The sequence below is a fragment of the Notolepis coatsorum genome (assembly GCF_963971535.1).
Source record: "Notolepis coatsorum genome assembly, chromosome: 15".
Taxonomy (NCBI): domain Eukaryota; kingdom Metazoa; phylum Chordata; class Actinopteri; order Aulopiformes; family Paralepididae; genus Notolepis; species Notolepis coatsorum.
The window spans coordinates 3,711,100-3,735,598 of NC_140179.1; the positions used below are offsets into that span (position 1 = coordinate 3,711,100).

Genomic DNA, 24,499 nt, shown 5'->3' on the forward strand with positions numbered 1-24,499 from the left:
TGTATGAGTCCACCATCTCCACATCCACCCCTCGGATGGAGATGGGAATCGGGGGGGGCCTCTTCTTGCCCCTCCGGAAGTCCACCACCAGCTCCTTGGTCTTACTGGTGTTGAGTTGGAGGTGGTTGCTGTCGCTCCACCCCACGAAGCTCTCCACCAGGGCTCTGTACTCCTCCTCATCATCGTCGGTGATGTAGCTTACGATGGAGGAGTCGTCTGAGAACTTCTGCAGGTGGCACCCGCTGGAGTTGCGGCAGAAGTCTGAGGTGTAGAGGGTGAAGAGGAAGGGTGACAGCACAGTTCCCTGGGGGGCGCCGGTGTTGCTCACCAGTACGTCAGACTGACTGTCCTTTAGTCTGACGTACTGTGGCCTCTCAGTGAGGTAGTCCTTGATCCAGGCCACCAAGCCGTGCTCCAGCTGCATCGCAGAGAGCTTCTCCGCTAGCAGTGACGGCTGGATGGTGTTGAAGGCGCTGGAGAAATCAAAGAACATGATCCTCACTGAGCTGCGCGGCTTCTCCAGGTGCGTGTACGCTCTGTGGAGCATGTAGATGATGGCATCCTCCACCCCGATGTTTGCCTGGTATGCAAACTGCAGGGGGTCGAGGGAGTCACGCACCAGGGGCTTGAGGTGTTGCAGGACCAGTCTCTCAAACGTCTTCATGACGTGTGACGTCAGAGCGACTGGCCTGTAGTCGTTGGGGGTGCTGGGACGTCCCTTCTTGGGCACCGGGACAATGCAGGAGGTCTTCCAGAGCTGGGGCACCCTCTCCAGCCTCAGGGAGAGGTTGAAAAGATGCTGGAGCGGTGCTGCCAGCTGCTCTGCACATACCTTGAGCACCCTGGGATTGGTGTTGTCCGGTCCTCTGGCCTTGTTTACATTAATTTTGGAGAGCTGCCTACTGACCTGACTGGTTGTGATCGTCAGGGTTGGGGGTGGTGGGCAGTCTGCTGGTGTTGGGGGTGGGGTGCCGTTGCTGATGGGTGTGGGGGGGTGGGGGGTGGGGGGGCTGCTTTGTAGGTGTGATCTGGTGCTGGTGTCGATGGGTGGGGGGAGGGGTGTGGGGAGGCCACTCTGGTCAAAGCGGTTGAAAAACGAGTTGAACTCGTTTGCACGCTCTGGAGGGCCCTCCACAGCTGTGCCCTGCTGTTTGAAACCAGTGATCTTCCTAACCCCCGCCCACACCTCCCTGGTGTTGTTGGCCTGTAGTCTGCCCTCCAGCCTGTCCTTGTAGCTGACCTTGGCTGCCCTTAGCTCTTTTTTGAGCTCCCTTTGGACAGCCCTGGCCTGCTCAGTGTCCCCTGCCATGAAGGCCCTCTTTTTCCTGTTTAGCAGGTGTTTAATGTCCTTGCTAATCCAGGGTTTATTGTTTGAGAAGCAGCGTACCCTCTTTGTGGGTACGATGCTCTCCTCACAGAACCTGATGTAGTCTGTGATGCAGTGGGATAGTCCATCAATGTCATCACCGTAAGCCCTCTCAAACATATCCCAGTCTGTCGACCTGAAACACTCCTGTAGCTCCTCCTCGACGTCGTCAGACCACTGTGGGACAGACATGGTGGTCGGAGGCTGTCTCTTAATGAGAGGCGTGTATGTGGATACAAGCCTCACAAGGTTGTGGTCTGACTGGCCGAGGGGGGGCAGGGAAGTCGCACTGAAAGCCTCCTTCACGTTAGCATACAGGAGGTGTGTGTGTGTGTGTGTGTGTGTGTGTGTGTGTGTGTGTGTGTGTGTGTGTGTGTGTGTGTGTGTGTGTGTGTGTGTGTGTGTGTGTGTGTGTGTGTGTGTGTGTGTGTGTGTGTGTGTGTGTGTGTGTGTGTGTGTGTGTGTGTGTGTGTGTGTGTGTGTGTGTGTGTGTGTGTGTGTGTGTGTTTTTACTTTACTGTTTACTGTTTAATTGTCTGTCAAACCCCCATTGCTGTAACAGTAAATCCCCATATTTCTGGTCATTCGCCATCGCTAACGAGCCAGTGACTCAGAGGGGGAGGGAACAGCTACTAACTCAGCTTTTAGTACAACATGAGACATCGGGACCTCGATCTGCTCAGCGCTCTGTCTGACAACATCTCCACTTTCTCCTTTACCGTCCAGAGGATCTCCATGCATCTTCCCACCAGTCAGACTTTAAGGCCCCCCACCCCACCCCCCCCCCCCTACATTCTGCGTCACAACGCCCCCATGTCTGCCATGAGCCCCACCGACCGTAGCCCGCTCAAATCTCCCAAAAACAAGTCTCAATTTCTCCCGTCACTCAAGCCAAACTGGGTCACCATACGTTTGTGTGTCACAACACACACAGACCCCCGCCTCACTATATCCCAAGCACCCCCACCCCAATAAGGAGACCGCCAAAATGTTGGGCATTACGTAAGCGAGAAGTCTGCTGTGTTGCCCACAGCGGGGTGCCAGGGGAGCCCCAACAAAAGAAATGGACGTCACTGTGTGTGTGTGTGTGTGTGTGTGTGTGTGTGTGTGTGTGTGTGTGTGTGTGTGTGTGTGTGTGTGTGTGTAATTGGTTGTTAGGGTCTCAGTAAATTAAGATGTTTTTCCTAGTTGATTAAACATTTTGAATGTTTTTTTTTCACGATGAATGAGTGGTTTCCTGGAAAAACGATAAACAGACCTCTGACATCGCATAAATATTCACAAATGTGCTTTTGTTGCGAGTAAGTGTGCCAAGTTTAGGGTTTATTGTCTGATAGGAGGTGATTCTCTCTGTGTGTGTGTGTGTGTGTGTGTGTGTGTGTGTGTGTGTGTGTGTGTGTGTGTGTGTGTGTGTGTGTGTGTGTGTGTGTGTGTGTGTGTGTGTGTGTGTGTGTGTGTGTGTGTGTGTGTGTGTGTGTGTGTGTGTGTGTGTGTGTGTGTGCGTGCGTGTGTGTCCAGGGAGATGGCAGGGAGGAGGTGGTAGCGTGTGCCTGGGACGGCCAAACTTACATCATCGACCACAACCGCATGGTCGTTCGGTTCCAGTTCGACGAGAACGTCAACGCCTTCTGTGCAGGTGAGGGACTTTGCACCCAACCACAAAATCAGAGCTTCCCGTCGGGTCTTTCACCGAGTCACTCATAGGAGTCCTGTGTACATATATTCATGACACCCAAATCTACACTGATGACACCCAAATCTACATCAGTACACAATCCCCCCCCAATATTCATACTAAAATACGGTCTAAAGTATAAGTATGTTTTTATCATTTTCTGCAGCTTTCTCCAGAACGTGATTTATAGCCCCAAATGCATTATATTGATGATGAAATACAGTTTGATAGGAATCTGCGTGAGATAAAAATTTTCAAATGATGTTGATGTTGACCGGATGGGGGGGGGGGTCGTTTATAATTCCGTGGCCAACGTTAGATGATTCATCTAGTGTGGGTGATATGATCATTAGAGCAGTTAGTATCGAACACGTTAAAAAAAAACGCTGAATCTTACCGTAGCTTCCTCATAGCGTTGGGCGATGAGCGTGGAACAGAAATATTCCTATTATGGGATGTAGAAATATGCGATCCATTTCCAGGTTGTATAATAGTATATACGTCCAAATCATGTTGTTTATCGAGTTATTGGTAACGGATTGCTATCTGTTGTGTCTAGCTCGAGTCCTGGGACTATTACCGAGTGATCGGACCGAATTGAAATGAGCACCAGCTTCCATTTCCTGTTTCCGCTCTGGGCGATCCGCCTATCGGCCACCAGATGGCGCTCTTGAACCGTTGGAGAGTTGAGAGGGGATCACAGTACATCTCAAGTATGATTTCGATCACAGATTTTTTAAATATTGATATCAAAGACGTGGTACGGCGTCTTTGGCAGAATGAGCATGGCGAGGAAAGACGTCCTACAGCGTTTTTGGCGACCATAGTGTTAAGCAATCGAAAAAATTATATACATAATGTTTCAGTCTTCTCATAAAAAAATATTCGATTTTGGGGTCTTTTCCTGCCTTTGGTCCGCTTTGCATTCACATCTCAAATGAACCGCAGCAGGGTTCACTTGCAAGAGTGAATGAGCTTTCACAGCACCCCAAACCAACTGGACTATCCGAGGGTTCGATTAAAGCTTATTATAGTTTATCACAGTATCATGAACATGTCTTTGTCAGTGGACACTGGACATGGGTATGGATGGCTCCAGGTGCTGCTGCGTTAAAGTGCACATCTTCAATACCTATCTGTACTATTTAAAAGCACAGTGCAGGACACACTCAAAGGTTATCGCACCTCAGAGATGGCAGTGGACATGTATGACAGGACAAAGGCCATATGTAATGGCCTTGGGATTGAGGAACATACTACCAGCCAAAGGAGGAAGCAGAAAAGGATGGACGAGTATGTAGTTGAGTCATCTTGTGGCACAAGCTCAGACCTCATGTTATCCAGCCTCAGACCAGTTTCTCTCAGTGGAATTGCTGCAACCCCTCGCCACACATTACAATATCCAACTACTGCCAGAGGAGATCACAGTTGCAAAGTGTTTCCTGGCCAGGACAGGCAGAGATGCAGTCCCTACTATCCAAAGTGTATTTTCCCTCCTGGATGATAATAATAATAATAATAATAATAATAATAATAATAATAATAATAATAATAATAATAATAATAATAATAATAATAATAATAATAATAATAATAATAATAATAATGCATTTTATTTATAATGCGCCTTTCAAGACACTAAAAAAAAGTCCACAAATCAGTGAATGAAAAAATTATACAGGATCAAATGAAAACTACTACTTGCTAAAAATCTATGTTTAAAAGTACTAAAAACCAAAGAAAAATACCAAACACTAACAAACATTCAGCACAGACAATGGGGATGCTGCCACCAAAAAAAAATTAAAATAAAATGTAAACAATTCTTTTTTTTAGATCCGGGGCTATGAGAAAAACATCCGGGGCTAGAGCCCCGGAAGCCCAGGGCTAACGACGCCACTGCTGCCCGCCACCACCATTAAGGAGCATTAGCTCCGTGTCTCTGCTCTGTGTGGAGGCGAGCTCTGTGCCTGAGCGACTCTTTAGTAGCCAGGCAGCGTGAAGATTTCCCTAATGGGGTTGTACTTCCGCGTTCGGTTTGCGCGATCTGATTGGCCACTGACGTTTCTGGTCATGTGACATGTGCGCCAATCGTGTGACGCCTAGTTCTGCGCCTATTTCCGGCTCTAACAGCCTGCAAAATACCTAACGCCTAGTTTATCACTGGTTAAGCTTAGGCACTCTTTCGAAGTTGGTTAAGGTTAGAGTTTGGAATCAGGGCTGGTGTTCTATCGCCATGCTCTACTAACTTTAAGCTGAAATAACAGCTCTCTCTCCCGCCCAGCTTCAGTGGACCTGAACATCACATATGTAATATAAATGTGTAGGGAAGGTGCACAGTGTGTGCTCAATGAAAATGTGTCCTTTTGTTCTTCACAGAAAATTAGCCAAGGCCAATGAGTCTCAGGTAAAAAATAATGTATAATAATTGTACCATTTCTCTTTAGAGGGTCATTGACCTACAGAGTGGAAAGAAATCCCAACCTGACAGCATGACATAAGAGCAAAATGGCCGCCATGTGACTACGGTCCATTCTGTGTTTTTCCACACGCTCCTTTCCTGGGAGTCTCTGCTAGAACTCCAAGGTTTTTCTGTAGATGAGGAATTAGATAAGAGATCATCCTGTTCTTAGTTACTTCTAGTGAAGATTCACAGGGATGCGTTGGCAACGGTGTATGGAAACAAATGTTCTATAATACATCACAACACAGTTTAAGTAAATAAATTATTAATGTTTTTTTTTTAAGATTGCGCATGGCCTTTGACTGAATTACTTGCAGGCTATTTTCAACCGAGTCATGGATTCACATTATAGCCATAACACAAGAGAGCTAGTGTGGCCAATTTTAGGCCGCAACATTTTAGAACCATGACAATAATAATAATAATAATAATAATAATAATAATAATAATAATAATAATAATAATAATAATAATAATAATAATAATAATAATAATAATAATAATAATAATAATAACTTCGTTTTATATAGCGCCTTTCATAAGACCCAAGGTCGCTTTACATAGGGGGGGGGGAGATGACAAATGAACAAACATAGTGGACAGACACAACATATACATATATAGTGAGAAAATAGGGGTTAAAGGCCAAGTTGAAAAGGTGGGTTTTGAGCAGTTTTTTAAATGAGTCCAGAGTTGGGGCGGTGCGGAGTTCTGCGGGGAGGGAGTTCCAGAGGGTGGGAGCTGCCACACTGAAAGCTCTGTCCCCGAACATCCGCAATCTGGTTCGGGGGATGGAGAGCTGACCAGTGTCCGTGGATCGCAGGGACCGTGACTGAGTGTAGGGGTGGAGGAAGTTATTCTCTCAGTACACATGCAGAAGAACAAATGGTATCTATTTCTACCCTCCGGTGCTTCAAGAGGCCTCTTAGAAAACGTCCGTTGGACAAAGTCCAGTAGAAACCGGGTGGCACTGGCAGCTCCACCGGAAGGTCACTATACCTGATGAGTAATGTGCGTTTTGTTTACAGGTATAGGTTGTGTTGTGCTGCCAATTGTATTTGAAACTATTTCCTGCCTGGCCTGACTGACTTCAGGACGACAATGAGAATGAGTTGTTCGCCTCGGCTGTGGAATGCCCTCCCAGACCATTTGAGAGCACCACAGTCCGTTGAGGCTTTTAAAAGGGGACTAAAAACATTTCTTTTTAACAAGGCATTTGCCTAAATGCCTTGTGTGTTTTTTTTTTATTATTATTATTATTATTATTATTATTATTATTATTATTATTATTATTATTATTATTATTTTTATTTTTATTTTTTTATCTGAATGTTTCTTCCATTTCATTGGTTGTTTTATTCATTTTAATTGTTTTGATTCATTTAATTCTTTTTTATCTTTAACTCCTTTCATGTAGCACTTTGAGATTGTCACAAATATAAAGTGCGTTACAAATTGAATTTATTATAATTATTATGGCTGAATGTATTAAAAAAAATTATTTATTTTTTATCCACTTTTTCTCCCTATTTTCAATTTTTTCTCCCATCCCAATTTCGTATTTCCAATTCTTCCCTCCCCTGTCTTGAACGTTGCTAGACTATGCCTCCCACAGGTCGGCTGTAGTGAGGATAGAAGCCTTGTATCATGTGTCCCCTCCGGTACACGAGGAGGCAGCCTGTCGCATCTTTTCACCGCAACAGCTCGAACTCTCAGTGGCGAGGAGTGGGAGGCTCACGCTGCCCCCGATACTTCCTGTTTCCGCCGTACCGGCGTCACCCAACCGACCTGTAGGAGTCGCTGTCCACAACGTCCAATCCCCACCCACCGGTTTTCCCACCCTCTAACACTGCCAATTGTGTTAGTATGACGGCCGGCCAAGCCGGTAGCAACGCAGAGAGCTGGGCTCGATACCAGCATCTCCTGTGTTAGTGGCGAGCGCCTTGCCGCCCGTATTTTAATTTGTTGAATAAATCGATCAAATAAAAAAACTTAAATTTTTTTTAAGACTGTTCCTTTCCTTGAGAGAATGTACCACCCTCATTGCAGTTGCAATACATGTTTCTATTTGTTATTGCAATACTACTGTTTGAGTATTTCGATTTTCTTTTTGTCCCACTTCGATTGGACCCCAGAATTAGCTGTGGTTTGTGTCACTTTGGTTTGTGCTGCAACCAAGGTTGTACAGTGCGACCATTTTCGTTTAAGTAGCAGTGTGCTCCTAAAACCATGCTACTTAACCCATTCCCTGCCACCACTTTGATCATCTTATACCATTCTCTGCCAGTACTGTAAGTCTATGGAGATGTTCACCTTCTTTGCAGGGCTATAACTTTTTAAATTGTATTGCTAAATTGACATTACTATGGCCCATTCAACATCGATTATATATCATTCAGGATGTAGGAACGTTTTACTTTTTCATTCACACATTCATACGAAAATACCGTCTAAGACAAACTCTAACCTTAACCAACTTCGAAAGAGTGCCTAAGCTTAACCGGTGATAGAACTAGGCGTCACACGATTGGCGCACATGTCACATGACCAGAAACGTCAGTGGCCAATCAGATCGCGCAAACCGAACGCAGAAGTACAACCCCATTAGGGAAAATATTCACGCAGCCAGGCACCACAGAGGGCTTCGTGATCATGTTGGTGACGATGTCAGTGGATCCACATGTCAGTCACACTCTCTTGTCATAGCCCGTCTGGCTGCCTGCTGTACGTGGTGTCCAAATCGCCGTTGATATATACCACCGTGAGAATATTCTATATTTTTTTTATCAACGATTTATATTTCTATATTGAGTTTCTCTCTGAGCTCATTCTGGTTTTACAGAAAACTGACTTGTGAGGTTACTCTGAACTTAATGGGTTTTGCCTAGTGTTGGTGTGATTTGGCACTCTGAAATGTTATTAAAGGAACACTTCACCCCAAAAATGTATTTGTATATCAGTTACTTACCACGTGTTGCCTTTTTTATCTGTGAATGGGGTTACATTTTAAGAACAAATATAGCAAAACTATAGTTTACAAACTCTCACATGACTCAAGCAGTATAATCCAAGTCTCATTTATCTAGTCACATTCTCAGTACCTCCCAAACATGCATTTCCGCAAAAAGAAGAAATAAAAACTGCTAATGAAAAAAATTCCGGATAAATGCTGCCTTCAAATGTGTTTGATGTTTTGATATAGTTTTGCTGTTGTTACATTTGTACATTAACATAAACTACTGTAACATATTAACATAAATCCATCAAGTATGGCTACCGTTTTTGATATCTCCATTCACCATGGAGGCATGCACGAAAATAATGTCTTCAGGAATGCAAGGCAACACAGGGTGAGTAATTGCTATGTAAATTATAATTTTTTCCTTTAATAACATTTCAGACTGCCAAATCCACACCAATCAAAACCCATTTTCCATAATATGACACCATTCATTTCAGAGTCTTTGTGGTTTTGTGGTACAGGCCAGTATACCTGTAAGTATTTGTTGTTTTGTGGTTTTGTTGTTTTGTGCTACAGGCCAGTACACCTGTAAGGAGGGCAAGAACAGCCCCTGCCTGGTGTACGTCAGCTTCAACCACAAGATCTACGTCTACTGGAGGGTGGCGCTGGAGCGCATGGAGCCCACCAACCTGCTGCGGGTGCTGGAGGAGAGGCCCGACTTCAAGACCAGGCTGGAGCAGCTGGGAGTGGGTGAGTTTGTCAACAGGCTTTTTGCCATACTGTGTGCGTGTGTATATATATATATATATTAAGGCTGTCAAATATATCGCGTTAATATCGCGTTAACTCCCGATTCTATTAATGCCACTAATTTTTTTAACTCAAGATTAACTAAAAAAAAAAAAAAAAAATGTATTATTGATGCTCTCATTGATACTATGTTTGTTTCTGAAGTGTGTGTGTGTGTGTGTGTGTGTGTGATATAGAGAGAGAGGGGGGTGAGAGAGATGAGGAAGGGGCAAAAGAGAAAGAGAGCTGGGAGAGTGTGTGTGTGAGGGAGAGAGGGGGGTGTGTGATTAATCAGCCCTTGTGTGTGTGAATGTAACAAGTTCCTAACGTTTTCTTTCCCCTATTATTTCATGCACACTTTATTCATTGTTTTAAATTATTATTTTCTTTTAAGTTATTTTGTGCATCACTCTGTTTTGAATTTGATGCAAATTTGCAATGCATGAGGGTCATCCTTTTGTGTTAAATGGCTGCATAAAGCAAGCATTTGTTGACTCGCATGTTGATAAGAGTATTAAAACTTGGAACTTGAAAAAGATCTGTTTAAGGTAAAAAAAAAAATGTGATTAATCGCGAGTTAACTATGGACAATCATGCGATTAATCGAGTTAAATATTTTAATCGTTTGACAGCACTAATATATATATATATATATAATTTTTTTAAGGCCGGGTCGTTAACGCATTTACCGGGCTAAGTTAACGTCAGACTATTATCGCGCGATAAAAGAATTGCCGCCGTTAATCTATTCTCAAAATTGGGTCTGGGAGCCAATTACATTAGCTGATGTATACCTGGTCGATTTACTGTGTGTGTGTAGAACGCCTGTGTGCAGGAGACGACACGTTGTGGGCTTGTTTGTTTACACACTGCTACTACACTCGCGTCGCCAATAAACATAATAGTTCAAGACACTGCGTCGGTCTGAGAGAAGAATCGAGCATCGGAAATACATTTGGACTGCATTATTCTGTTGTGGATGGTTAAAACCTTTGTTTACATATTGTGGTGTGGATTAAAACGTCCGTTTCTCGACCCGTTTTCTGCCTCGCTCAAATCAAGCTGGCAGGCTTGTTCGAAGTTGAACACAGCTAGAACCTCCTCCACCACAAGTCTCTGTAAGTAAGCTAGCTAATGGCTAATGCATCCTATATACTACTGGCAAGTATTTTCATATCTTAACCAACGTTGCAACTTGCAAGGCGCTTATAATGAAACGTTTCAACGGCGACATAAATTGTTCATCAATTCATTCAACCTAGGTGCACTTATTTTCAACCTAGAACCTAAGCGCTCTCTTTCTCTCTCTCTCTCTCTCTCTCTCTCTCTCTCTCTCTCTCTCTGTGGGTCCTTCATTGCCGTCTTTGATTTAATGTTATCCTCTTACATAAAGGCCTCATGTCGTATTTGGGTAACTAGTAAAGTAACTGAGTTACTATTTTTCAGTAACTAGCACAACACTGCGTAGAACACACATATTTTGAATGCCTTCGGCAGACTTCAAATGAGCCATTTTAATCTAGATTAATCTAGATTAACTCCAGAATTGCAGATAGATTAATCTAGATTTAAAAAAAAAATCTATGCCCACCTCTAATATATATATATATATATATATATATATATATATATATATATATCCTACAGCAGCTAACTATACTCTTAGACCATGCATTTACCATATATATAGTATAATATCTTCCTTTCTTAGCCAGGTGATAATTAAAGGAACACGCCAACATTATGGAGAATACGCTTACCGCCTTCTCCAGACAAGAAGATCAATATCAATTTCCTCCCCCTGACTCTGGAGAAGACGATAAGAACATCACATAAGAACATTTCCCATAATGTTGGCGAGGTAATTATTAACAGCAATAAGTCATGTCAGGAAGCAGCATTTATTCAGCCTGAGACTTGGTTCAGAGAGTTTATTCGACAGGAAGTAGAGGGAAGGCATCCATGTTTCATCCCTTGCAACTAACATCTGTCTCGTGTCCCTTCCCACACAGGGGCGTGGGCTCCACTCTTGTCTGTGTGAGTACACACACCGAACCAAAAAAGCGAGCGGCCCTGTAGACTCGCAGAGACGATGATTTATCGAGGACAAAGTAGCATATAATGGACGTCTAATGTGTTTTATCCGGAAATAGAGAGGAGTGGGAGAGAATATAATAATAATAATACATCTATACATCTACATAAAAACGTGGTGCAGAGAACACAACCTCATTCTCAATGAAAACAAGACCGTTGAACTCATCATTGACTTTAGGAAAACCACACCCACTAAAACACCCATGCTCATCAACAATCAACCCATTTCAGCCACAGACACATTCAAATACTTAGGAACATACATCAGCAATAAACTAAACTGGGACCATCACACCACTCATCTACTCAAAACAGCCAATCAAAGACTATTTCATCTGAGACAACTCAAGAAATATAAGGTTAGGAAGAACATAATGATACAATTCTACACAGCCATAATACAAAACATTATTTCATTATCCATCACTGTATGGTACAGCAACACACCCAAACACACACTACACAGACTAGACAGGATCATTAAAAGGGCATCCAAAATCATCAACTGCAAACTCCCCACCCTGGACTCCATACACAAACATCACACCATCACACGCGCACACAAAATCATCAGTGACCCCCTGCACCCAGTTCATCACCTCTTCCAACACCTCCCCTCTGGTAGGAGGTTCAGGTCACTAGGTAGTCGCACGGTTAGGTTCAATAACAGTTTCTTCCCCAAGGCCATACAACTGCTTAACTCCAACTCATCCTGAATTTACCCCCTGCTGTTATGTTTCTTCTGGTCTAGGCTACATTGAACTGACATCTATAGTTTTTTCGTACTGTACTGTTTCTGTCATGTATTTGTTCTAGGTGGTGTTTTCTGTACTGTACTGTTCCATGTGTCTTTTTATGTTTTTGTGGTGTATTGTCGCAGCTACCACCTGCACCGTGCTTGAATTCCACCGGCCTGGCCGTGTGGCAATAAAAGGAACTTGAACTTGAACTATACTACTACCTATCATACTACCTATCATACTGCCCGCTCCTCCCAGGCAGCGTGTCGATCTGTCCTTGAACAAGACACTTAACCCCTAACTGCTCCCGATGAGCAGGTTGGCACCTTGCATGGTTGCCTCCGCCGTCGGTGTGTGAGTGAAACATAACACACACAGCTGTGCAACCCTCGGGCCCCCTCAAAGCAATACTATCCTTCAACCCCTCATTCAGAAAGCTCCAGCCCAGCAGAGCATTAGTCAGGTGACAAAGTAAATGTATCGTGTCAAAGGTCACTGCAACATTTGTTGTTTTTTTGTTTCCCCCCCCCCCCCCTCTTAGACGCTGACGACCCGGCAGCAGTGAGAGCCCTGGTGTCGGGCGTCCTCTACGACGACGACGCGCTCGCCAAACAGTGACACTCGTTAACCTTAACGCCTACCTCTCCGTCAACTGTCAATTACTGTATGTAAATACCACTGTTAATAAAGACCAAATAACCGTCTGCTCTTGTCTCCGTCCTTTTCTCTGTACGCTTTATTGAGACGTGTCTAGGGGTTCAGCTCGGTGCCAACTCGTGTCCCCGCCCCGTGGCAGCATGTCATTGGTAATTTGTCCATCTTGATTGCCGTCATCAGCACCAGCGAGACAGGAGAGGGGGGGGGGGGTTATGGTTCAGTACAACAACGGTTTTGGTTCGGTTCACTTGGGATTCATTTCGATTCCTCGTCTTGCAACAGGTAAACAAATGCGACGGTACTCATTCAGTCGGCCGTAACTGACTACATAAATAAATAAATAATTTCTGGTAATTCGCCATCGCTAACGAGCCAGTGACTCAGAGGGGGAGAACAGCTAGTAACCTCTGATATCATACATAAAAATAGGGAAACAATGTCCAGGCACGCACTCCAGGTTTTTCCAAATTTATTGGCAGCCTGTAATCATTTCGTTTCGGTGTGAACACACCTTCTTCAGAATGGCTTGCATGAAGGGTAAGTGACCCAAGTATATACAAGATAAACGGGAAGTGACAACATAGGAAGTGACAACACATTCCCATAAGAGATCTGCAAAAAAGTACAAAAAAAATAGCACAACCTTTTCAGAATTATGTAAATCAAAAATAAGCGTGTAAATCACAAAGAGATATATCTATATATATTTTATACAGAGTGGGCCTACATCTTAAATCCTAAACATAAACACTCATGACCCATATAAGCCATCTTTCAATTATAAATATAAAGAATGATAAATGAAAATAATTAATAAACAATCGAATTAAATGAAATAATCAAATGAAACAGGTCAAAACATTTTCCTCATTGAGGCCTCTAGGCTCTAAACAATCCAGAAAATGAATATAAAAGCATTCCCTTTGTAGCAAGAGCCTGTCTCTGTCACCGCCTCTTGGTGGTCTCAAGACCTGCTCTAAACCCATGTATTTTAAGCCAGAAATATCATGTCCTAACTTATTAAAGTGCCTTGCAACTGAAGACTTCTCATCATTTCTTCTTATAGAACATTTGTGCTCAGAAATTCGATTTTTAAAACGTCTTCTTGTTTTTCCAACATAGTAAAGGTTGCAAGGACATTTAAGCAAGTAAACCACAAAATCAGAATTACAGGTGATTCGGCCTCTAACAGCGATACTCTTACCTGTACTTGGTTGTAAATAAAATTTCTCTTTAATCATGCCATGACATTGAGTACAAGACAAACATGGAAAATTGCCATTTGGAATATTAGCCATAAAATGGGTAAATTTTTTGGGAAAATCTGTTTTAACCTTAAGTTAGGTTGCCGTTTGTAGAAGTATTTGGGTGGTTCCTGGAACACACCTCCGATCTTAGGATCTGACTTTAAAATGTACCAGTATTTGTTCACAATATCACGCATATCTCTAGAAATAGGGCTGAAGGTGGACACCAATGCTACTGAGTTGCTTTTTACTTTGTCTTTATGTGTAAAAAGGGATTGTCTGTTTATCTGTTTAGTTTTATTAAAGGGGAACTATCTTATAAATGGCCTTTTTGAGTGTTTAGCATTGTTTCCTAGCTATGTGAACTTATATTAATATGATCTATGTCTCAAAATTCTCATATTGGCGCATTCTTCCAATTCTCCTCTCACAATATTCACCCTCACTGAACTGAGTCATTTGAAAATGTGCCCTATATGTGATGTCATAAAGACACCGCTGCATGTTAATGTTCAGGCGAACACGACGCTGCGCAGTGGTTTAGGAGCCCAGGCTCAAAACAGCTCGAGATCTTGAGGTAGAAAAATGCTGTTTTTGAGGACTTGATTAGAAATACAAAACAATGAATTAAAAAAATATATATATTACAGAGGTGTTCCATAGACTCACAGGAATTGTGTAAAAGTGCCCAAATAGTGAAAGAAATAGTAAAATAGTTCCCCTTTAAGAGAATTCAAAATAAGGGCCTCACTATATTCTCTAGATCTAAAGTTCTGACAAAGCTCCGTGGCTTGTGTATCAAAAATGTCATCTGTATTACAGATACGTTTATATCTCAAAATATGACTAAATGGAAGGCTCCTCTTGAGCTCTGGCGGGTGATAACTGCTATAATGGAGAAACTAATTTTCAGTCTCTTTTTTGAAAACTTCGGTATGGACAATATTGTCTCTCTTTTTCACCAATACATCGAGGAATGCTATGGAATGTGAATCATAATTCTTTAAGCTTTAAGCTTAATGTTCCTAAACAATTCAACCTTTGTAGTGAAACCGTCCACCTTACGAGATGGTACAAAAGAAAGTCCTTTTGACAGTAGTTTACATTGGGAGTCACTGAGGTCTACCTCTGAAATGTTGACTATGTTTGCCGCCTCCCCCTGCGTCTTCGGGTTGGAAGCTCTCTTGCCTCGTCGGGTCTTCCTGTGCCTCCTCTCCCTGGTAGGGGAGGAGAGGAGCCTGGCTGAAAAACCTTCCGGCTCCTCGTGTAAGGGCTGAACCTTTCAGGTCCTGGTTGTGTCTCATCTGAGCTCAGAGCAGAGGAGGAAGAGCCAGGATAGGGCCGAGCCCCAGCCTGGTGTGCTTGCCTGCGCATACGTGTGTATGAAAGTCTGTGAAAGCCAAGGGTAACCCTATTGGATTCATAGTCCTGCGTGTCTCTCCGGCGTTTAGCCTGTTTATGTTGCTCAATGTCACGTTTATATTGTTAAATTTTTGCTGCACAAGCCTCCTTAATGGTCTGCAGTTCCGTTGTGGGGATCGACTCACACATGTCGACCTCCAGTGCAGTGATCTCCTTGCGTAAACTGTCGAGCTTTGTGCTTTCATTTTCGATAATTAAAAGCATCAGATCTAAGGAACACTTATTCAGAATAGTACACCAAGTATCACAAAAAGCAGGGTTCTCTCGACCCAATGTGGGTTCCTTAATGATACGCAAACCTCTAGGAATGATGATGTCCTTCCAGTACTGTGACAGTGTGGTGCCGTGCAATAAGGAACGAGCTTAAAATACATGGGTATAGAGCAAGTCTTGAGACCACCAAGAGGCGGTGACAGAGACAGGCTCTTGCTACAAAGGGAATGCTTTTATATTCATTTTCTGGACATTTTAGAGCTACATATACTGCTGTAGGCCTATAATACTGCTGTTCATATATCCAGTATACACATATTTACATTAAACATAATATTCACTGTAGGAGCCATTATGATGGTGGCATATTATTTTATTATTTGTAATATTATTATTGGACACCTGGTGGCAGGTTTTAGATTTGACAGCACTGGTTAGGTATTTAGAGGGTCACAGGTGCAGTAATCAACTAGGACACAGGTAGTGAGGAGCACACTGTTTTTACTGTAGCTCAGTAACAGAAGCTCAGCAGCTCAGCAACCAGAAGCCAAGAAATACCAAATAAATATAGAATACCATATAATTCCTACAGAACCCACACTGGCAATAAATTGAATGTACAACTGCAACTTCAGCAATAAACACCCCTAAACCTGGAATCACGACTGGACATCCATCATTGCTGTGTCTACTGCGTAAGATCACTCCCTACCATACCTGTGAAGTAACGGGCAAGAGAAAACAGGACATTGGAAATGAAAAATTGCCGTTACATTCACCATTCCTTAATTAAATAGAATAGAATAGATCTTTATTTGTCATTGTTGGTACAATGAAATTTGTTAGGAACATCACCACTGGCATACAACATAAGATATAACATGTGCAAAATAATAATGTCAATAATAATAGTAATATAGTAATAAAGTAATAAAGTATCAATGTCCCAATATATAACATACCATCATTGTCCCAAGTGCATTTAGTGCTTGTGCAAATAAATTAATAAATATAAATATTTCAGTCCAGTGAGTTGATGGAAGGAGGGGGGGGGGGGGGCGTTGACTTGCAAAGGATGAAGTATTGTATAGTGCAGCATGCAAGTCCGGTTCACAGTTATTGTTGTAATGTGGGAGTGGGAGTTATGTCACTGGGGGTGGGATGCGGGGGGGGGCAAGTTGATGTTCGTCGTTGAGCAGCCTGACAGCCCGTGGGTAGAGGCTGTTGGTCAGTCTGCTGGTTCCGGACTGGATGGATCTGTACCTTCGACCAGAGGGCAGTAGTTGAAAGAGATGGTTTGCTGGGTGGTACTGGTCTAGTAAGATGTTATTTATACGCCGTAGGCAGCGGGAGGTAAAGACTGTGGAGATATCTGGGAGGCTAGCTCCAGTGATCCTCCTCGCAGCCTTGACCACTCTGTGGAGGGCCTCCTTCTCTGCCCTGGTGCAGCCAGTAAACCACACCAGTAGTCCGTACGTGAGTACACTCTCTACTGCGCAGTGGTAGAAGTTGGCCATCAGTCTCTGTGGGAGTTTAGCCCTAAGATAGAAAAGGCGCTGCTGTGCTTTGCCCACAGCAGAGGCAATGCTGACCCCCCAGGACAGGTCATCAGACATTGTCACGCCCAGAAACTTAAATTTTGAAACCCTCTCCACCTCCTCATTCCCAATGAGGAGTGGAGAGTGGCTGAGGTCACCAGTCCTGCGGAAATCGATGATCATCTCCTTGGTCTTCGTGGGGTTGAGAGCAAGGCTATGACCATCGCACCACCAATTACCATCATACGTACCCACCACATCACATAGACTGTAGTGTATAGCACATAGCAAAAGTATACCGTTACCTTATATTTATGTAAATAAGTAAGGCAATTGAAATATAACAGAACTTTAACATCATATTGTTAATTTTGTTGTCAAAATATGCAGTACGGCTCAATACACACAATTGTTGGGGGGATGCAGACCAGAGAAAGACGTCCGTCTTGTTTACATCAGGGTCCCCCATTTTCAATTCATAAATGTACAGTTCCCTCCCCCTTGTATATATTTACTGTTAGGATCTCTGTTTAACAGTACTGTATATTTGCATATCTTGTATGTCACAAATGTAACAGTACTGCATATATGTATGTCATAAATGTCATGATTAGATTAGATGATTAGATTAGATTTTTATATCTGTATATTGAGTATGTCATAAATGTCATTATGAATTGAAAATGGGGGACCCTGATGTAAACAAGACGAAAGTCTTTCTCTGGTCTGCATTCCCTTAACAATTGTGTGTATTGAACTGTACTGTACTGTACCCATTCTGCAATATGTTAATTAAATTTCAAAATAAAAGAGCGACGTCTAAAAGTTCAAGTTTCAAGTTTCTTTAATAGTTGTCATACAGAAGTACAGAATACTTTTATACAAAATGCTTCTTACTGTTTCGCTCCAGAGACTGTGTTAGACAAGATAAGTATGAAATAAAATAGTATAGCATGTAAAATAGAAGTAAAAATAGAGGTCACAGTGTTCAGTATAGACATATGTACAATGTTCGATGCAGAATAGAAGTAACTGAGTTACCATACAATATACAATATACTATGCAATGTACTAATATACAATACTATATAGTGCAGAGCAGAAATGGGATGAGGTACAATTTAGGTACAATTTACAGTAAGGTGTACGAGTTGTAGTGCAAATCCTTTACCAATAAATAGAAAGTGTAAAGTGTGTTTAGGTGTTCTAAAGTGTGTAAAGTGGGTGCTGCAGTGAGTTGTTTGTTTAAAGTGAGTGTGTACGTGTGGATGTGTGTGCTGTGTGCATTTGATGGTTGTTGCATAGTGTTTATTGTTCGTTGAGCAGCCTGATGGCCTGGGGATAGAAGCTTCTTCTGAGTCTTTCTGTGCTCGCCTTAAGACTCCGGTATCGCTTGCCTGACCGCAGCAGTTCAAAGAGGCAGTTGTTCGGGTGGCTGGAGTCCTTGATGATTCTCTTAGCCTTCCCCCTGCACCGCTTGTTGTAAATGTTCTGGAGGGTGGGAAGCCCCCCTCTAATTGTGCGTTCGGCTGAACGTGTCACTCTTTGTAGTCTGCTACGGTCTTGTGCAGTGCTATTCCCAAACCAGGAGGTGATGTTGCCAGTCAGGATGCTCTCGATTGTACATGAGTAGAAGTTCCTAAGGATCTTCTGACTGACTTGGAACTTCCGTAGGCGCCTGAGGAAGTAGAGGCGTTGTCGTGCCTTCTTCACAACACTGTCAATGTGTGTGGTCCATGTCAAGTCCTCGGATATGTGCCGTAAATACGTTTATTTTGTACAATATCTAACGTTAACACGAACCTAAACTAATGTAAAGTTAGTTTAGGTTCGTGTTAACGTTAGATAATGTACAAAATAAACGTATTTCCGGTGCTTTTAGACGTCGCTCTTTTATTTTGAAATCCCCCGACCGGAAGTATTTGTGATGTATTCTGCTTGTGTAACTTCTGTGTTTGTTGATGTCTGTAGAATAGATTGTTGGTGAACAACTAACTTTAGGTTAGTTTTAACGTTAGCTAGCAGCAGGGATGGACGCCTTTGTGCAAATGCAGGCAGCTACAGGCACTCGAGGTCGAGGAAGAGCTGCTGAATTTAATCGGCAGGAGAGAGAGCTCGTCAAAGCCGGATATATCCCTGTGGTTGTAGGCACGAAAATGCAGCCCGAACTACCTGTTATATTAAATTAATTGATTGCTGTTTAACTTGTCCCTGTGTCCAGTCCTTTTGATTAGCCCCACCGTTCATTGTAAACAATGATGCATGTAATTATATTAACGTTACTGTGTTGTTGTAGTAGCTATGTTAATACATTCTGAATAGCATCAACGCTAGCTGGCTGGCTACAACAATGGAGGATGGTATTCTAATATTATTCTATGACAGCCCCGCCCCCATTCGCTAACCAACCAATCACTGCTACGCAACATCAACGCAAGGTTGTTCAGATTAGATTTTGGGGAGAGGTACGCAACATCCTCACAACACAGTCTACAAGACCCTCTACAACATGTTGCGTTGAAGTCGTGCTGATGTTGCAGTTGCGTTGCAGTCTCTGTAGCATGCAGAGGCCTTAAGTCTATCACCCACCCACCCCTCCTACCCAACCTCCTCCAACAGTTTCTACGTCAAATGTACTCTCTTTTCTGGACTCTTTTTGTATCACAAACAGTACTGTATTTGCAAATCTGGTATGTCATAAATGTATAGATAGCAGTACTGTCTATCTGTGTCGTGTGTCATATATGTTATGATGAATTGAAAATGGGGGACCCTGATGTAAACAAGACGAAATTCTTTCTCTGGTCTGCATCCCCTTATGTAGTTGAGCTGTACTGTACTGTACCCATTCTGCAATCTGTTAATAAAGTTTTCAATCAATCAAACAAAGGTCTGTCCCATTGTATACCAATCAATGGGATACATTGCATGTTGACCTGCATTCTTTCAAATGTATATAATTAATCATTAAAACATGTGTAACAAATAAGAAATACAAATTCCACAGAAGGCATTAAATAACTATTATTTTCAATCATTTCACAATAATTGCATAATTGTGTTTGAATATCTGAGTAATTAAAGTAATTATACATTTGTCCAAAATAGCTGGTTCAGATATGGTTAAGCAGCTGCCCTGTGATCAGATGAATCCATATTATTAATTTTTCCGACATCAAATGCGTAATTTCTTATCGTACAAATATTGTCATATTTATTTTAATTATGATTAAGTAATTAATTCCTAGGAGGCCTGTAGCGTTGACATGAAGGAATCACTATGAGAACACAGTCTGTCAAGTTAATAAAATTTGAAATTAGTCAATCAATCATGAGATTTGATCGTGGCGGGCGCTCAGTTTTTTTGAGTACCTCATCTGTTGTTACCAAGCGTCAACCAAGCGTTTTTGCATAGCTCTCGTATAACTGAGCCAAATCGTGTTTTTTTGTAGACGTATTTTAAACTATGCACTAAGTATATTATTTCAATGCATTAACATCTCCCAATATGAAAAATATGAACCACAGACGTCCTGTAAACGCACCTACAAATATATGAGCATGATATTTTAGAAGATTTTATGTGACGTCTATCCATCGCTCGCATTTAGCCCAGGATAATCTTGTCTAAGCTTAGACGTATTTTAAACTATGCACTAAGTATATTATTTCAATGCATTAACATCTCCAAATATGAAAAATATGAACCACAGACGTCCTGTAAACGCACCTACAAATATATGATCATGATATTTTCGAAGATTTTATGTGACGTCTATCCATCGCTCGCATTTAGCCCAGGATAATCTTGTCTAAGCTTAGACGTATTTTAAACTATGCACTAAGTATATTATTTCAATGCATTAACATCTCCAAATATGAAAAATATGAACCACAGACGTCCTGTAAACGCACCTACAAATATATGATCATGATATTTTCGAAGATTTTATGTGACGTCTATCCATCGCTCGCATTTAGCCCAGGATAATCTTGTCTAAGCTTAGACGTATTTTAAACTATGCACTAAGTATATTATTTCAATGCATTAACATCTCCAAATATGAAAAATATGCACATGCAGATGTGACCCATTCGTGTGAGGCAGCCCCCACGCTTAACCCCCAGGTGACGCCACACGTTGGCTCTCTCCGGTTTCTAGCTTCAGGAGAGAGTGGCACATGTTCACAAATATTGACCCAAGTGTCCCGTGGCACAGGAATAACACGTACGTCAATTCTCAAAAAGGTGCGGCATGCCCCTTTAAAGAAACACCGACCTGCCTTAGCCCAGTGCACGGCGACAGGGGCGTAATATGAAAAGGCGTGCGGTCAGTGGGCGGAGGGGAGGTCGTGCCCCAGCGCTGGACTCCCCAGCGTGTGTCGCTCTGTGGCTATTATTGTCCATGGGAATTCAGGGCATCCTAAATGGTTCGTGGGGCCAACTGGTGACCACCACTAAAAGAACAGACCTGGAATAACACAGCCAACTGACTTTCTCACAAACACATGCATGTATAAATCCTTTAACCTTTCAATACGGACACAAGGGCCCTTTCATCTCTGTTTAATTTTGTTTTATGGTTTGTTTTTTTGTTCTTTTAAGACATGATATAATTAGAATTGTGTTTATCACTTTAGCACATAAGCCATTATAAGCTCTTGTAACAGGGGGTTTTAGGACGTGGCGATGACAGGCTTATTATGTTGGGATAGGTGTTGTGTAGCTGTTAATAACACATCTCAAACGGCACTTTACGTCATTAAGTCTGTATTTCAATAAAGTGTTACTGGGATGACTTACTGCACGCGCCTCGCCCCCTACCACACAGGAGTAGCCTCAATGGAGGCGCGCCACGCTGCATGTCAGACGCCTGGTAACCCGGGCGAGGGCAGGAGGCGTGTGGCTGGGTCATGCAGGGGTTCAGCGTCTCACTCCAAGGACACTCTGACGGGGAGGAACACTAGTTGGCATAGACCGCACAAGTAGCCACGTCCCCTCCTGGTCAGAAATGATCCATTGTGGTTCAGGGAATACTATTGGTAAATAAAATGGTAAATGGTGGATTTATATAGCAGCTTTTATCCAAAGCGCTTTACAATTTTGTTCCTCACATTCACACACCGACGGCGGAGGCGACCATGCGAGGTGCCAACCTGCTCATCGGGAGCAGTTAGGGGTTAACTGTCTCGCCTCAAGGACACTTTGACACGCTGCCCGGGAGGAGCGGGAATCGAATGAGATGAAACACACACACACACACACCAAAAAAGAGAATGGCTTATATATTGATTGAAGAATAATCATCAACTATCCAGTTCGTTTTTATAGTGTAACGTTTTGCTACTTAAAATCATTGAAAGTAGAGAGAGAGAGAGAGAGAGAGAGAGAGAGAGAGAGAGAGAGATTAGGACAATATCCGTTACTCATAAATATGCAAAAAAGATCAATTAAATTCTGGAGCCATATTAAAAAAAGTGACCCGGCCTGCTATCATCATAAAGCCCTGGCCTGCCAAGAGCTGGACCTACAAAGGAGCCCCTTTTGTCAACTCATAATGAAACTGGCTGACATCTCACACTCTGACATTACAAACCCTAGCCAGCCTCAGAAGATTAGACCTAACCAAATTATAACCAAAGAAAAAGATAAATACATTACGTATTGGAATCAACTCACACAATCACAACACAAATTAGAAACATATTTGGCCCTAAACAGACAGTATACTGTGGCAGACTACCTCAGCACAGTAACTGATAAGAATCTAAGAAAGACAAAGTACAGACTGAGTGACCATGGTTTGGCGATAGAGAAGGGCAGACACAGACAGACCTGGCTGCCCAGAGAGGAGAGGTTGTGCTGTCTTTGTGATGATGGAGCCATAGAGACAGAACTACACTTCCTAACACAATGTGAAAATTACAGAAATATTAGGGAGGAATTCTTTCCAAAAATTGAAATAATTTCCCCAGAATTCCAAAGTATGACAGAAGTGCAGAATTCCTCCTGGGGGAACAGAAAGAATGTGCAGTTTTAGCTGCAAAATATGTCAATTCATGTCACAAGAAAAGGGACAACCAGTAGGACACATATACTATATATATATATATATGTACCATGTTTTATTCACCGCACCATCTCCTTTATTTCTTTGATCTTGTTCTGTTGATATTGCTGTTGTATTGTATAATGTTGTTTGCTGTTTATGTCATAATTGTGCTTTGGCAACATTTGTGAAATTTCATGCCAATAAAGCTTTTTGAATTGAATTGAGAGAGGGAGAGAGAGAGAGAGAGAGAGAGAGAGAGAGAGAGAGAGAGAGAGAGGTTCATCTCTCTCTCTCACCTGGTTCATCTCTCTCTCTCACCTGGTTCATCTCTCTGTCTCACCTGGTTCATCTCTCTCTCTCACCTGGTTCATCTCTCTCTCTCTCTCACCTGGTTCATCTCTCTCTCTCACCTGGTTCATCTCTCTCTCTCTCACCTGGTTCATCTCTCTCTCTCACCTGGTTCATCTCTCTCTGTCTCACCTGGTTCATCTCTCTCTCTCTCACCTGGTTCATCTCTCTCTCTCACCTGGTTCATCTCTCTGTCTCACCTGGTTCATCTCTCTCTCTCACCTGGTTCATCTCTCTCTCTCTCACCTGGTTCATCTCTCTCTCTCACCTGGTTCATCTCTCTCTCACCTGGTTCATCTCTCTCTCTCTCACCTGGTTCATCTCTCTCTCTCTCACCTGGTTCATCTCTCTCTCTCTCACCTGGTTCATCTCTCTCTCACCTGGTTCATCTCTCTCTCTCACCTGGTTCATCTCTCTCTCACCTGGTTCATCTCTCTCTCTCACCTGGTTCATCTCTCTCTCTCACCTGGTTCATCTCTCTCTCTCACCTGGTTCATCTCTCTCTCTCTCACCTGGTTCATCTCTCTCTCTCTCTCTCTCCTGGTTCATCTCTCTCTCTCTCACCTGGTTCATCTCTCTCTCTCACCTGGTTCATCTCTCTCTCTCTCTCTCCTGGTTCATCTCTCTCTCTCCTGGTTCATCTCTCTCTCTCCTGGTTCATCTGTGTCTCACCTGGTGTTGTGGGTATTTATGTTTAATTTTCTATATTTTTGTAATAGTTTGTAATTTTGTTGAATAAACAGTTTTATATATACCGTAATTCCTCTAATAGTAACCCCGGCTTGTATTTGTTTCAACTGTAGCGGGTACCAGGCTTGTATTAGGAGGAGGCCTGTATAAGAGGGAGGCCTATATTTCAAATTTTCAAATGGATCATAATGAATAAATCAACATTTTGTGTCAGTTTGAACCCAGTAAAATGTACTGGG

General features: G+C 42.6%; 1 protein-coding gene across 1 annotated transcript in view; it reads left to right on the forward strand.

Moving 5' to 3' along the window:
- Positions 1-12,791, forward strand: part of itfg2 (integrin alpha FG-GAP repeat containing 2) — a 42,237-nt gene extending 29,446 nt beyond the window's left edge. The window contains exons 10-12 of the mRNA XM_084331183.1: positions 2,885-3,002; positions 9,044-9,217; positions 12,635-12,791. Coding sequence (XP_084187309.1) covers positions 2,885-3,002; positions 9,044-9,217; positions 12,635-12,711 — 369 coding nt within the window. The 3' untranslated portion in view covers positions 12,712-12,791. The remainder of the gene's footprint in view (positions 1-2,884; positions 3,003-9,043; positions 9,218-12,634) is intronic.
- The last annotated feature ends 11,708 nt before the right edge of the window (positions 12,792-24,499 follow it).